Source organism: Drosophila melanogaster, chromosome 3R, assembly GCF_000001215.4.
Source record: "Drosophila melanogaster chromosome 3R".
Classification (NCBI taxonomy): domain Eukaryota; kingdom Metazoa; phylum Arthropoda; class Insecta; order Diptera; family Drosophilidae; genus Drosophila; species Drosophila melanogaster.
The window spans coordinates 14,302,362-14,314,763 of record NT_033777.3 but is presented as its reverse complement, the minus strand read 5'-3'; the positions used below and the strand labels follow the sequence as shown (position 1 = coordinate 14,314,763).

Genomic DNA, 12,402 nt, shown 5'->3' with positions numbered 1-12,402 from the left:
TCCTCCAGAATCCTTGCTTCAATGCCCTCCAGAAACACACACTTACCCAGATTAACCGGGGATTATTAGCACCCAATTGTTTCAACTTGGCAGTTAGCGCCCACATGTGGCCACGCCCCCAGCTGCCGCCACCGCCCCTTGTACCAACGACAGCTGGCTGCTCAAACTGAATGCATTTGCTGATTGGAAAACTACCACTTTTCCCGGGCAAAATCCGAAAGTGGGTGGCAAAAGGCAAAAGGCAAAAGGCTTAAAATAAAATGCTTGAGCCGAAAAAGTAATTTTCTTCCCACTCCAAAAGGGGAGTAAAATGTCCAAATTAGACTTGGATGACCTCAGGTAAATGGATTTGCAAATGGACTCGGCCAAAAATAGCAACGACTTTAATTAAGTTATATGTGGACTAGTTACAACTGTTTTTAATATGCTTACTAACTTTAAACTCACACTTTCAGCAAATGAAAGTTAAAGATCAACTCGTTGGTAATATAAAATGCTATAAAAATTCCCTATAAATATACAAAAAATATACAATTTATATTATAAATATATAAAAATATATATATAACACGGACTGGCATTAAGTACGTTACAGACTAGTTATTTCGCTATCGGGCACCACGCTTGCCCGATTGCCACCATTTGCTCCACCATTCTGCTCCATTTCCACGACGCTCTTCTCCTCGTTGGCCTTTCGACGCCGCAGCAGGAAGTAGCACACACTAGAATTAAAAAAAAAAATCATTTATAAATTTAGAGTTAACTTATGAAAACCTTAAATAACTTACACGAAGACCAAGACATTGGGAATGTAGAAGATTTCGCCAAAGAGCCAAATGGCACCTGGGAATGAATCCACCGTGCTCTTGTAAATCTCACTGAAGATTGGCGGGAAAATGAATTGGGCAATTGGCTCACTGATGCCAAAGATGGAGTACATTTTGCCTGAAAATTATTTAGTTATTATTATTTATTTAAAAAAATAAAATCCACTCTAAAAGTAGCTTAGCCCGAAAGTGTATTTACTAATTAGACGCAACCACATTTCAACTGCATTCCAAAGCATTCAAATTCTGCTATCTGAATATCAATCTCTCTCGTCTGACTAACCGGTATCTTATAGTCGAGACTATAGCGTTGACCTTAGTAAACTTACTCAGCTCGTCGCCAGCCACAATGCTCGAACCGATGGTCTTGATGGCAATCACTCGCAGACTGACGAACATGTCCACCACACCAGCAACGTAAAATGAGGCAGTGCTGCTGGAGAAGGCCTGCAGGAATTCAAAAACTATGCATATATACCACTGAATTCCAACTAGAATCTAAAAACTTACGAAAAGGACGCGGGAACAGACAATGGACAGGGCGGAGAGCATGCCAATCATGGAGTCGGAGACCTTGAGTAGCTTGCTCAAGATGGCAGTGCCAATGAAGGTGCCCACCAGTGCAGCGCCACTGGACAGGGTGAGGTAGATACTAAAGTCGTTGCCGTTCCAGGCGAGCTTCTTCAGCGTGAATCGATACCAATAGTCGTTCTCACCGGAAGTGGGCCCGACGGTCAGGAAGTAGGCACACAGCAGCAGGATTAGCAACATTCTGAAAACATAGGACATCTTGAGTGGTAATCCATGCGGTATGGACTTCTTGTGGCTGGATCACCTGCCGTTATTGGGTCGCTTGACCAGCGGAAAACGGATGCAGTCCAGCACCAGGGTGGGATCGAAAAGTTCCTTCAAGAGTGATCGTTTTGGCGGCACCACCTCCACTTTGGGCTCCATTTGCGGAGTTAGCTGGAAGTTGACGTTCTTGTTACCCTGCAGCTCATCCAAATTGGTGGTCTCGTAGGCCATATTGTCGGCTCCCTGCTGCTTGGGCGGCAGACTGGTGGGCAGTGGTGGTGGCTCATTCGCAGTGGTGCTGGTGGTGGGCGTGGTCTTCACCTCTTTTATGAAGAAAATTATGTAAAATATCGCAATCAGCTGAAAGACAATGGCGGAGGCAAAGGACCCTGGCACAAAGGAATGCATCTCATTAATATAATTCCATTTTTTTTTAGCATAATAATTTAACTTACATGTGTAGCCCAAAGTTGTGAAGAGAACTCCACTAATCGGTTGTCCTATAAACGGAACTCCAGTGACGAACATGGCAAAGATGCCGAAACGGAACACGCGATCCTCCTCCGGCGTGGCTATGGTGATGTAGCTATAGATTGCCATCAAACAGAAGGTTAATCCTCCGAAGAGAGCTGGAACTATAGCCTCACAGTAGGCGCCAAACTCCATTGGCAGCGATTCAAAAAAAATCGATGAGATAATCTGACCTAAGATTTAAGTGTTTTAAAATTATATTATTTTTTTTTTGATAATTAAGCTACTTACAGGTGAAAGATAATGCCTCTCCAATAATTGGCATTATCATGCAAGGCTTTCGTTTGTTGTATCGATCTGCCCATCCTCCAGCAAAAAGTAAGACAATCAGCGGGAAAATGGCAGCTGGAATAAAAATAAAATGATTTAACATTATTTTGCTTAGTAATGCTAATTTTGCTTGACATTAAGAACTGGTACCAAAATAACTCGTTCTTGAAAATAAGCTGTTTAGTAACATTGTCGCTTATCAATTTAACTCACTATATTCTACTGTTAATATGATAGGTTTTCATTGCCAAGATAAAAAGTTTGCTAACAGCAAATTTTAATTAGAAGTACTTACTTATTTTTACTATGAGATTTTAGTGAGTTTATTGCTCAAGACTATTATAAATCCGCTTTAAAACCCTATTGTTTTTTTGCCAAATTCCAAAATGGCATCGAGTATTGAAGATGATTTAAATTTCTGACTTGAATTTTATTGAAACTAGTTATCTCCGTGGAATTAAAGCATTCTAAAACAACGAATGCCTTTGATACGTATGTATGTATACTAAACTTTTTCACCATTGAGACTATGACATGACGATTTAATCATTTAAAGCCTCAATTATCGATCTCTGATGCAATGCATCTTAATGAACCCGCCGTTTGTTTGAGTTATTAAACAAGAAGAAGATCTCCTCTGGCGCACAGAACCGGAATTCCGCGCAGCTCTATGCAAATGACATATTCGGATGGCGTTTATTCTAAAAATTGGGAATATAAGCTATTATCTATGGCTCAAACAAAGTGCCATTGACAATGGCTCTATGAGCCCACGAAAGTCACTCAGCGCACAACGATGTAAGGAACAGGTTTGGAGCGATTGCGATTACGATTACTAGGTATCCACTAGGCTGAGGTCTTTGGAAGCGGCTCCAAATTAATCACCCGGCAATAGCGATAGAATGGGGGAATTTTTGTTAGCACCATCAGAAGACAGAAGGCGAAGGAGAAACTTATGAGCGAATCGATTAAAGAAGGTAATTAGATGTTCGGATAACCGCTAATTTCCGACGACATCCATCAAAAGACACGGATTCCTTCAGAAAAAAATGTGCACTCAAAGAAAATGTGTATATATAGCTATTCCATTTCAATTTAAAGAAAGTTCTCTAAGATATTTACAATCTTATGCTTGAGTAAAGTATCTCAATGTCTTTCTAGTCCCATTATCACTTGATAATACTATTATTTTTCGAGTGTACCTAACCCATTCGAGGGGCAGGGGAAATTTAAAATGCAGAGGAGTCGAGATGTGAAAAGAATTCGAATTTAATTTAAGCACAAACCTGAAATATAAGCAATGCTAATGCCAAACCCATAACCGAAATCAAAACGGCGTATACTTAATGAACGACTCGTGTTATGTGTATGATATATGTGTATGTTTGTCGCCTGGCTTACCCATGGGAGCTCGTTTCCCGGAGACATCTGCCGCCAGGATCTGTGCCTCCAGTTCCGCCTTGCACACCGTGTAGTTGAAGCCAGTGGCTCCGATGACAAGGTCAGCGAGATCCGGCGTCGCGCCCTGTGTGGTGTTCTCGAAATCAAAGTCATCGCACTCGATGCCCAGCTCCGATTTGTCCAGCATTGTGTCGCAGACGATCTTGTTGTAGCCGAGATTCACGCGACACGCCTTGTCCAGTGGGAAATTCTGCATGGCCACCGCATTGAACACGGAGGCCATGAAGTAGAAAAAGAAGAAGGGCTCGATGACCAGATAGTGGCGATAGCGCCACAGTTTCTGGAAATAGTTGAGCTTGGGCTCTGCATCCACTGCTCCACTGCCATTTCCAGCCGCATCTGCCGATGACCTTGGCTTTGCCATTTTTTTATAGCACTTGCTGAATTCCTCAAAACTCTTATTTTTTATACGATTCTATTCGATTCGATACGTCTCTGGCTCGGCAGGTTGCTCTAGCAGCACATTTTAAGCGATTTGATCAACACGTCGCGCCAGGTTCTAAGCTCAGACTAAACTAAGCGACGATTCCGGGGATCGGGCCAAGCCAAGCCAGGTCTACTACTCAAATACTCAAATGGGCAGTCGTTTGATACGCACAAGAAACTTGTTCAATCATTTCTTCGTCGCTTTCGGTTCTTATTTTTTTTATTTATTTTGTTTGTTGTCAGCTTCGATTAGAGCAGAACAATGATAAATATGAAGAATTGTCACCGGGCCGTGAACTGTGGAATTCGCACATGCCTCGGGGAGATTCGTTGCTCGCTCAGTTTTACATTCATAGATTGTCAGTCATAGTACACATTCATTTATAAATAAATAATGAAGACATTTGAATACAAGCGGGCTGACTTGATTAAGTTTATAACTATGAAATCTGGTTTTGCAGTTTATGTTGCCTAAATATGCAGCTTAACCTGCTAAATTTTATCATAAACCCGGAACACTTTCGTTGTTTTCTCAACTGCACTTGAACATTTGATCATTGAAATTAAGTAGTTTTGCCAAAACATATAGTAAGATGATACAGCAGTTTTCTCGCAATGAACTTATATATTTATTTTTAAGACTGAGCTATTTAAACATTTATACAAACCAAATCGAAGTTCTTGCAAGTGATTCAAAGTCATGCGGATCACATGCATTTTTTTTCAGTGCGAATGTTATTACATTAGGCGACAACCGAGAATGGAGCTGCACGTGGGATGTTTTTGCGGCATAGCCATGGGGGAATTCCAATTGTACGATTGCAAAGTGCCTTCGATTACTTAGGGCTACAATTAGAGGCAGATGGGTCGTCAGTTTCTACTCCGTCCAACGGTGGGTGCAGTTCTGGTTGGTGCACACGTAGTACAGTCGCATCTCCTCTTCGGCGCGACGAGTTTGCGCCTGGAAGAAGACCGCCTCCCGATGGGAGCACTTGGGACAAGCGTGGTCTTCGGTGCGCGGCAGCGTGGGATCGGAAATCACGTCGGGCACAATGTGGGTCAGCTCGTCGATCTCGTGCATAATCTTGTTCACGTAGATGCAGTTGGAGTCCGCCTCCTGTTTGTAATCGCAATTCCGGCAGGCGTACAGCAGGATCTTGTTCTCCTTGTCCTCCTTGGGGTACAGCATGTTGTTGCACTCCTGGCAGAACCGAATGCCCACGAATCCCGGCCCCTCAGTGTGTGCGGCATCAAAGGCAGTCGTCATGGCTATTGGCTTACAATTATTGCTAGTTAATTGCAATTTGTGAGTTAATGCGGCTTTTATTTACCTTTTTATCGTTGCAATTGGCGAAAGTGTGACCGTGGCAAGGCGGCTTAAATATACCGAGATCATGGGATAGGTATACCTCATTAACATACTAGCCTTTAACCCTTGTGAGCACTGCTATTTTAATTATATGCTTATATATTTTGTTTTTTATTTTATCAAAATGCATATTAAAGAATGCATTTATTTGTATTTTATTCAATTACTTTTTGTATAAAATGTTAAACCTGATAATTATCTTACCGAGCAACGGCTGCGGTGGCCTTCGACTGAAATTATATATAAATAGTGAAATGTTCCATATAAGCTTTATTGTTCGGATCATTAATCTATGCTTACAAAGTTAACCAATAAAAAGTTAATATAATATTAAGCCAGACACCGGCTATTTATTTTAAATTTATGTTGGAATTATTACAAATTTACAACCCAGAAGATTCAAAACAGAGGAAATTTCTTTGTACTTTTCATGGCGGCATGTTCAGATTATTTTTTCACGGGTTGTTGTAATTAATGGTATTTTCCAACCTACATGCAACGGTCACACTGAATTTTCATACACAAACGCTTGTCGTGTTGGAATTTAAAGCATAAAATTAGGTAAATTGTGATTTATTATCGGAAATGCGGTCAAAACCCTTTAAGGAACGCATCCCGTGATATGAGGACATGTTTGTGAAGCAAATACCTTAGCCAGTGACTTGATAATTTCACGCTCTTTATCGGCGATGGCAGTCACTTTCTTTCGCTGCGGAGCAGAAAAGTGCACTTCTAATCAGCAAAATAAGTGGTTAAAACCGATCCTCCACGTCCTTCGCCGGCACAAAATCACATTAAATATTTGAAAAGTATGCTACGGATTTGCGAGTGTATTAGAATTATTTGCTACCCCTTTGAAATACAATTTTATTTCAGAAGAAAACTTGTTGCGTTTTCTGTGCGTCAGGCGCAGGTAGTGTTGTCTCGCTCACACCAAGGCCGATCGATCGTAAAGATCGAACAGCGCGACGCCATTTTTTCTTAGCAGCTTTTGGGCGTGTGTTGGTGACGCTGGCAAAATGTGATGTTCAGTAAATCACGTGCCTAAAAGTAGACTAAAGCGGTCACTGGTTATCCTGATCCTGAATTATCATCCAATCGATCTTAATTGCAGGCTGGTATCACCAACATGAGTGCCTCCAAGGAGGGCAAGGAAAAGAAGGGCAAGCTGCTGGGTGTGGAAAACATTTCGCCGCCTAAGGACAAACGTCCCGCCACCAGGATGAAGCTCTTGAATGACGTGGGAGCTGGTGAGGATTCGGAGGCAAGCACTACTACTACCACATCAAGAACTCCCTCCAACAAGCAGGAGAAGCGTGGCAGTGTCGCTGGATCGCGCATCAAAATACTCAATGAAGAAATACTGGGCACTCCGAAAACTGAGAAACGGGGCGCCACAAAGAGCACAGCTCCGGCTGCTTCCACTGTGAAGATTCTGAACGAGAAAAAGACACCCAGTGCTACCGTGACAGCCGTGGAAACTACCAAGATCAAGACGTCTCCCAGTAAAAGAAAGAAAATGGAGCACTATGTACTTCAGGCTGTGAAATCAGAAAATACCAAGGCGGACACCACGGTTACCGTGGTCACCGAAGAAGATGACACCATTGATTTCATTCTAGCGGATGATGAGGAAGTAGTTCCGGGCAGAATAGAAAATAACAACGGCCAGGAGATCGTTGTCACCGAGGACGATGAGGATCTAGGGGAGGATGGTGATGAGGACGGTGAAGACTCCTCAGGCAAGGGCAACTCTAGCCAGACAAAGATCAAGGAGATCGTGGAGCATGTGTGTGGCAAATGCTACAAGACCTTCCGTCGCGTTCAGAGTCTGAAAAAGCATCTAGAGTTCTGTCGCTATGACAGTGGGTATCATTTGCGCAAAGCCGACATGCTTAAGAACCTGGAGAAGATCGAGAAGGATGCCGTGGTGATGGAGAAGAAGGACATATGCTTCTGCTGCAGCGAAAGTTACGACACCTTCCATGTAAGTCATAAAGATTGATACCAAGAGAAGTAAGCATAACTTTCGCATACCACATTTTCCTTTCAGCTGGGTCACATTAACTGTCCCGACTGCCCCAAGTCGTTTAAGACACAGACCAGTTACGAACGCCACATTTTCATCACTCACTCCGAGTTCAGCGATTTTCCTTGCTCCATTTGCAATGCCAACTTGCGCAGCGAGGCCTTGTTGGCGCTCCACGAGGAACAGCACAAGTCACGTGGCAAGCCGTATGCATGCAAGATCTGCGGCAAGGACTTCACCCGCTCGTACCACTTGAAGCGCCACCAGAAGTACTCATCGTGCTCATCGAACGAGACCGATACCATGAGCTGCAAGGTGTGCGATCGTGTCTTCTATCGGCTGGACAACCTGCGATCGCATTTGAAGCAGCATTTGGGTACACAGGTGGTTAAAAAGCCGGAGTACATGTGCCACACGTGCAAGAATTGTTTCTACAGCCTGTCCACGCTGAAGTAGGTTTTCTAATTGATTTTAAAAGACATAAAGTAATGTTCGGTATATTTTCGCAGCATTCACATACGCACTCATACGGGGGAGAAACCATTTGACTGCGATCTTTGCGACAAGAAGTTTTCTGCATTGGTGGCCCTTAAAAAGCATCGACGCTATCACACTGGCGAGAAACCATACAGTTGCACTGTGGTTAGTCTTAAAACTTCCGTAACTTTTCATTTAACCTATTGTAACAATGCGGTATTCTATTACCTTTTAGTGCAACCAAGCATTTGCCGTAAAGGAAGTGCTCAATCGTCACATGAAACGGCACACTGGAGAGCGTCCGCACAAGTGTGATGAATGTGGCAAGAGTTTTATCCAGGCCACCCAGCTGCGCACCCATTCCAAAACCCATATTCGCCCCTTTCCCTGTGAGCAATGCGACGAAAAATTCAAAACAGAGAAACAGTAAGATATTAAAAAACCTTTTATCTTTTCTGTTAGCCCTACTTACTTATTGCAATTTTGTTTCGCAGACTTGAGCGCCATGTGAAGACCCATTCTCGCACAAAACGCCCCGTCTTTTCCTGCGCCGAGTGCAAGCGTAATTTCCGCACTCCAGCATTGCTCAAGGAGCATATGGACGAGGGAAAACACAGCCGTAAGTTGGAATCGACAATTGGCAATAATCAAGGCTTTAATCCCGCTCCTACCCTTTGTAGCGAAACAACAACGGTCATCAATGCGATCGGCCGTCAAAATTATGGAACGCACGGATTGCGCCATTTGCGATAAGAACTTTGACAGCAGCGATACCCTGCGACGGCACATACGCACCGTTCACGAATGCGATCCGGATGACATTTTTGGCGTTGAGCCGCATCCATCAAAGCGGGCAAAGAAGGACATCGAATCGGAGGAGGTTGTACCAGTGGCGTTAAACACATCGGCGGGCTCGTTAATTTCTAGCCAAACGGACGGGAATGGCGTTGTGGTGCGTGAATTCCTCGTGGACGAAGGCGATGGCGCGGCCCAGACCATTACACTAGAAAACGAAACATACACAATTCTGCCCCTGGACGGGGCCATCGAGGGAGAGCAGCTGACGGATGAGGCTGGCGTTAAGCCCGAGGCGAAGAAGGAGGAGGCGCAGGTCTCGCCGGTGGTAAAGAAAGAGCAGCGTAAATCCCTGGCCGCCAGTCTGGCCGCTGCCATCGCAGATAATTTGGAAGAATCATGTAGCGAGGATGACTTCAGTGGCGAAATTCTAACTGAGGAGGACATAAAGCTCAAAGAGAATGTGGGTAAACTTATTGATATGCTAGTGGATCCACCGATCCTAAAGAAATACGGCTGGCCCAATGCCCCCGAGGAGACGGTGCTCTGCAAAGTGATCGAGAACTGTGGCCACGACCTAACCAAAGGTGGCGAAAACTACGCTGAGCTTGACTACGGTAGCCGCATGCGAGAGTACTGCAAACTGCTCTTTACCGTGGTCATTCACAACGATTCCATCAAGTCGCTGCTCAATAATTTCCCCATCGACGATGTGATCGAATATGTACTGGGAGATGAGGATCAGGACGAAGGTGGATTGGACAAAGACAATGAGTCACATTCAGGTGATGAAGAAGCGGTGTCGGTCACAGGCGAAACTAAAACAAATGAAATCAGAGAGAAACCGGAAAAGAAGGAAGTTTCGGCGAAATCTGAAAAGAAGGAGATCGTGGGGAAAGCTGTGGATAAGGATAACTCAGAGGAGGTGGTCCGGGAAAATAAGAAAAAACCTGTAGGCGAACAAGAGAAAGCTTGATTTTCCAGCCCTTGATGCATGCGTACAATTACCGCACAAAAACCATATTCTAGGAATTGATCGTTGATGATTTTTACAACATTTGTATTTTTAAGATCGTTGGTTTTGGTACAAACACCAAGTGACCTTAAAAGAGAAACTTACCGTCTGTTGCTTGAATATTCAGACATCTTGCGCATTGACAAATTACCCAAAAACAAACAAACCAACATATTACATATCAAAGATATTTTGATATTATTATATAGATTTTATATATTTTTGAATTGAATGATGTTACCAAGCAATATATGCATGGCTATTTTTATAGTACTCTTATTAATTATAAAATATACAAATTCAATATTTTCGATAAAACTCTCTTGAATTTTTAACAATGCTTATTAATCCTCAATGCTTACTGTTCCATCATCAACTTCAGAATACGTGCGTTGTTTTGCAAGATCTTGTGGCGACTCTCGTCGATTAGCTCCCGGTACTCCGCAATGCTGGCTTGGATTTGCTGCAACTGATGCTGCAGGGGCTCCGTGGCAGATGCCGTGAGAGTCTGCTCCCTTTTTAGTTCCGTGGATGCCTGCGTGTAGGTGTCGCGCCACATCGTAAGCTCCAGCTGCATTGCATCAAAATCCTCGGGTATGCAGTCCAGTAGTTTACCCAGCGGACCTATCGACTTGGTGAGCTTTTGGACTACGTCGCGTACGTCGTTCACCTGGCGCGCAGAAGTTTGTCGGCCTGCCTGTGCTGGAGGCGGTTCCACTTCGGCGCCTTGATTGACCAGTTCCTTTTGCGTTTCCAAGATCTGCTGCACCAATCGTCCCTGGGCATCGAGCTGTCCTTCCAATGCCGGTTCGTCACCGCCACCTTCGACAATATCATGGGCGGCGGAATCTTCTATGATCACCAGGTTCTCTCCGTCGTCGTCCAAGTCGCCAAAGGTTTCAAGCTTTACATTTATGCCCGACATTTTGATCTGATCGTTTGGCTGGAGCACGATCTCCACATTGCGACGTCGTGGAGCTCCGGGACGTGCGGAGGCGGGTCGAGCGGATGGAGGTCTAAGTGAGGTTCTGGGCCGTTGATTCACTTCCTTAGAGTTCTCTCTGGTGAGGGGAACCTCCCGCTTCGCTTCGCCGCTGTTGGTCTCCGGTGGAGAGCTGGTTTCTGACGACTGCACCGCTGGCTGGGATTGGCTCTCATTGGGAATGGGATTAGGTTCCGGTTGCCTGTGGCTGCCACTAGAACGGCGACTTCTGCTAGAGGATTTGCGACTCTCAGGCTCAGCTGGTGGAGCAGTTGGAGTTTCCTGGACAGGTCTCACCACTGCCTCCTTCTCTTTTAATGGAGGAACCTGTTTGGGTATACGCATAACTTATGGATTTCTAATTTTAAAGCAAATTAACTTATTTTTCTTACCATTTCCGGCTCTGGTTTGCTTGGAGCACTTTCGCTTGCAGCAGGCTTGGTTGATCCTTCTTCCACTGGCGACATAGACTGGCTAAGATTATCGCTCTCTGTTGAAGGCTGCAGTTTGGCTTTGGACTTCTGCTTAACTGGTGACGGACTCTTTTGCTTCGAGTTTTGTCGACTTAACTTCGTCTCATCCTTGGGTGCCTTGGACTTCTTCTGGGATGCTTTATCCTTCTCGGTGGGGGGAGTAGAACGGGACACCTGTTCTTTGACCTTGCGCAGCTTCTGCTCTTGAGGCGATATACGTTTCTCCTTGCGTCGCTTTGCATCCTCATCCTTGCCGGCGGGTGAGGGATTTTTGCTTGAATTTTTAGTTTCCTTCGGTGGCTTGGTAAGCGTCAGTGGTGTTTTGCTGTGGGAAATCACCACCTGATCCACAATGCTGTCCCACTCCAAGTTCTTTTCCGCAACACTGGCCATCGCCTGGAGGAGCTCATTGGTGAGCTCCGGTTCCTGGCCAGCAACTATTTTTGAAGTGCGTACTTTGAGATCCAGTTTGGTTGTTAGTTCTGCGAAAGCAAACACCTTGTAGCTAATTCAGAGCACCAGCATTGTAAGCCAAACTCACTGGTTGCATCGATCATCTTCTGCAGAAATCGAATCTTATCCTCCCGACTGGTTATGTTCTCGAACATCTGCTCTTCCGGCGTGTATAATCCATCAAATGTGCCACTTTGCTTGATAAACTGTCCACAAATGAGGCTCAACTTTCAATCTTTTTATAGGGGTGAGGGATTTCCAACCACTTACGTTACTAAAGACATCCATTAGAAATCGGAATGGCGGCTTCTTCAGCAGCTTCTCCGTGAGCGGTGGCTTTTTGATGTACTTGCCCAAAACCTTTTGGGTCTCCAAAATAATCGCATCCAGATCTTTTTCCGACATCTTCGTCACACGTTCTCAATTGAAATGTGGCTAACTATCCTTTCGGTTTTCTTTGTTTGGCCCGGCTACGTTGTCCTGGCAACCAAACAGGTGA

The 12,402-nt window shown here is 44.4% G+C and overlaps 4 protein-coding genes across 8 annotated transcripts; 1 reads left to right on the top strand and 3 right to left on the bottom strand.

The window, feature by feature from the left end:
- Window positions 1-351: 351 nt before the first annotated feature.
- CG31321 (uncharacterized protein) lies at window positions 352-4,402 on the bottom strand. Its single transcript, NM_169576.3, has 8 exons — window positions 3,825-4,402; window positions 2,385-2,498; window positions 2,078-2,326; window positions 1,663-2,011; window positions 1,338-1,599; window positions 1,157-1,274; window positions 789-945; window positions 352-722 (listed from the first exon to the last, which is right to left on the bottom strand). The coding sequence occupies exons 1-8, from the start codon at window positions 4,246-4,248 to the stop codon at window positions 590-592; spliced, it is 1,806 nt and encodes a 601-aa protein (NP_731899.1). The 5' UTR covers window positions 4,249-4,402; the 3' UTR covers window positions 352-589.
- Window positions 4,403-4,585: 183 nt separating this feature from the next.
- On the bottom strand, window positions 4,586-5,675 carry Polr2I (RNA polymerase II subunit I). 3 transcript variants are annotated; one of them, NM_001300397.1, is made up of 2 exons: window positions 5,642-5,675; window positions 4,586-5,586 (listed from the first exon to the last, which is right to left on the bottom strand). In NM_001300397.1, the coding sequence occupies exon 2, from the start codon at window positions 5,575-5,577 to the stop codon at window positions 5,188-5,190; it is 390 nt and encodes a 129-aa protein (NP_001287326.1). In that variant the 5' UTR covers window positions 5,578-5,586; window positions 5,642-5,675; the 3' UTR covers window positions 4,586-5,187. The 3 variants fall into 3 exon arrangements, with proteins under 3 accessions (NP_001287326.1, NP_731898.1, NP_001247099.1); NM_169575.3 differs by having other exon boundaries at window positions 4,920-5,586; NM_001260170.2 differs by having other exon boundaries at window positions 4,920-5,579.
- A 499-nt stretch (window positions 5,676-6,174) lies between these two features.
- On the top strand, window positions 6,175-10,309 carry su(Hw) (suppressor of Hairy wing). Of its 3 annotated transcripts, NM_001260169.2 has the most exons (8): window positions 6,175-6,488; window positions 6,556-6,729; window positions 6,794-7,666; window positions 7,733-8,160; window positions 8,218-8,350; window positions 8,421-8,611; window positions 8,680-8,804; window positions 8,866-10,309. In NM_001260169.2, exons 3-8 carry the CDS (start codon window positions 6,809-6,811, stop codon window positions 9,954-9,956), a joined length of 2,826 nt encoding a protein of 941 aa, NP_001247098.1. In that variant the 5' UTR covers window positions 6,175-6,488; window positions 6,556-6,729; window positions 6,794-6,808; the 3' UTR covers window positions 9,957-10,309. The 3 variants fall into 3 exon arrangements, with proteins under 3 accessions (NP_001247098.1, NP_524349.1, NP_731897.1); NM_079625.3 differs by lacking the exon at window positions 6,556-6,729 and having other exon boundaries at window positions 6,175-6,240; NM_169574.2 differs by lacking the exon at window positions 6,556-6,729.
- IFT54 (Intraflagellar transport 54) lies at window positions 10,306-12,336 on the bottom strand. Its single transcript, NM_142096.3, has 4 exons — window positions 12,174-12,336; window positions 11,992-12,109; window positions 11,370-11,932; window positions 10,306-11,304 (listed from the first exon to the last, which is right to left on the bottom strand). The coding sequence occupies exons 1-4, from the start codon at window positions 12,306-12,308 to the stop codon at window positions 10,354-10,356; spliced, it is 1,767 nt and encodes a 588-aa protein (NP_650353.1). The 5' UTR covers window positions 12,309-12,336; the 3' UTR covers window positions 10,306-10,353.
- Window positions 12,337-12,402: the final 66 nt, after the last annotated feature.

Coding starts and splice junctions, on each gene's coding strand:
- IFT54 (NM_142096.3), bottom strand. CDS start 12,308: ATGTCGGAAAAAGATCTGGATGCGATTATTTTGGAGACCCAAAAGGTT. Junction 11,933..11,991: donor GAAGATGATCGATGCAACCA/GTGAGTTTGGCT, acceptor TTGCTTTCGCAG/AACTAACAACCAAACTGGAT. Junction 11,305..11,369: donor GCAAACCAGAGCCGGAAATG/GTAAGAAAAATA, acceptor ATACCCAAACAG/GTTCCTCCATTAAAAGAGAA.
- CG31321 (NM_169576.3), bottom strand. CDS start 4,248: ATGGCAAAGCCAAGGTCATCGGCAGATGCGGCTGGAAATGGCAGTGGA. Junction 1,600..1,662: donor AAGCGACCCAATAACGGCAG/GTGATCCAGCCA, acceptor CTATGTTTTCAG/AATGTTGCTAATCCTGCTGC. Junction 946..1,156: donor TGTGGCTGGCGACGAGCTGA/GTAAGTTTACTA, acceptor AATAATTTTCAG/GCAAAATGTACTCCATCTTT.
- Polr2I (NM_001300397.1), bottom strand. CDS start 5,577: ATGACGACTGCCTTTGATGCCGCACACACTGAGGGGCCGGGATTCGTG.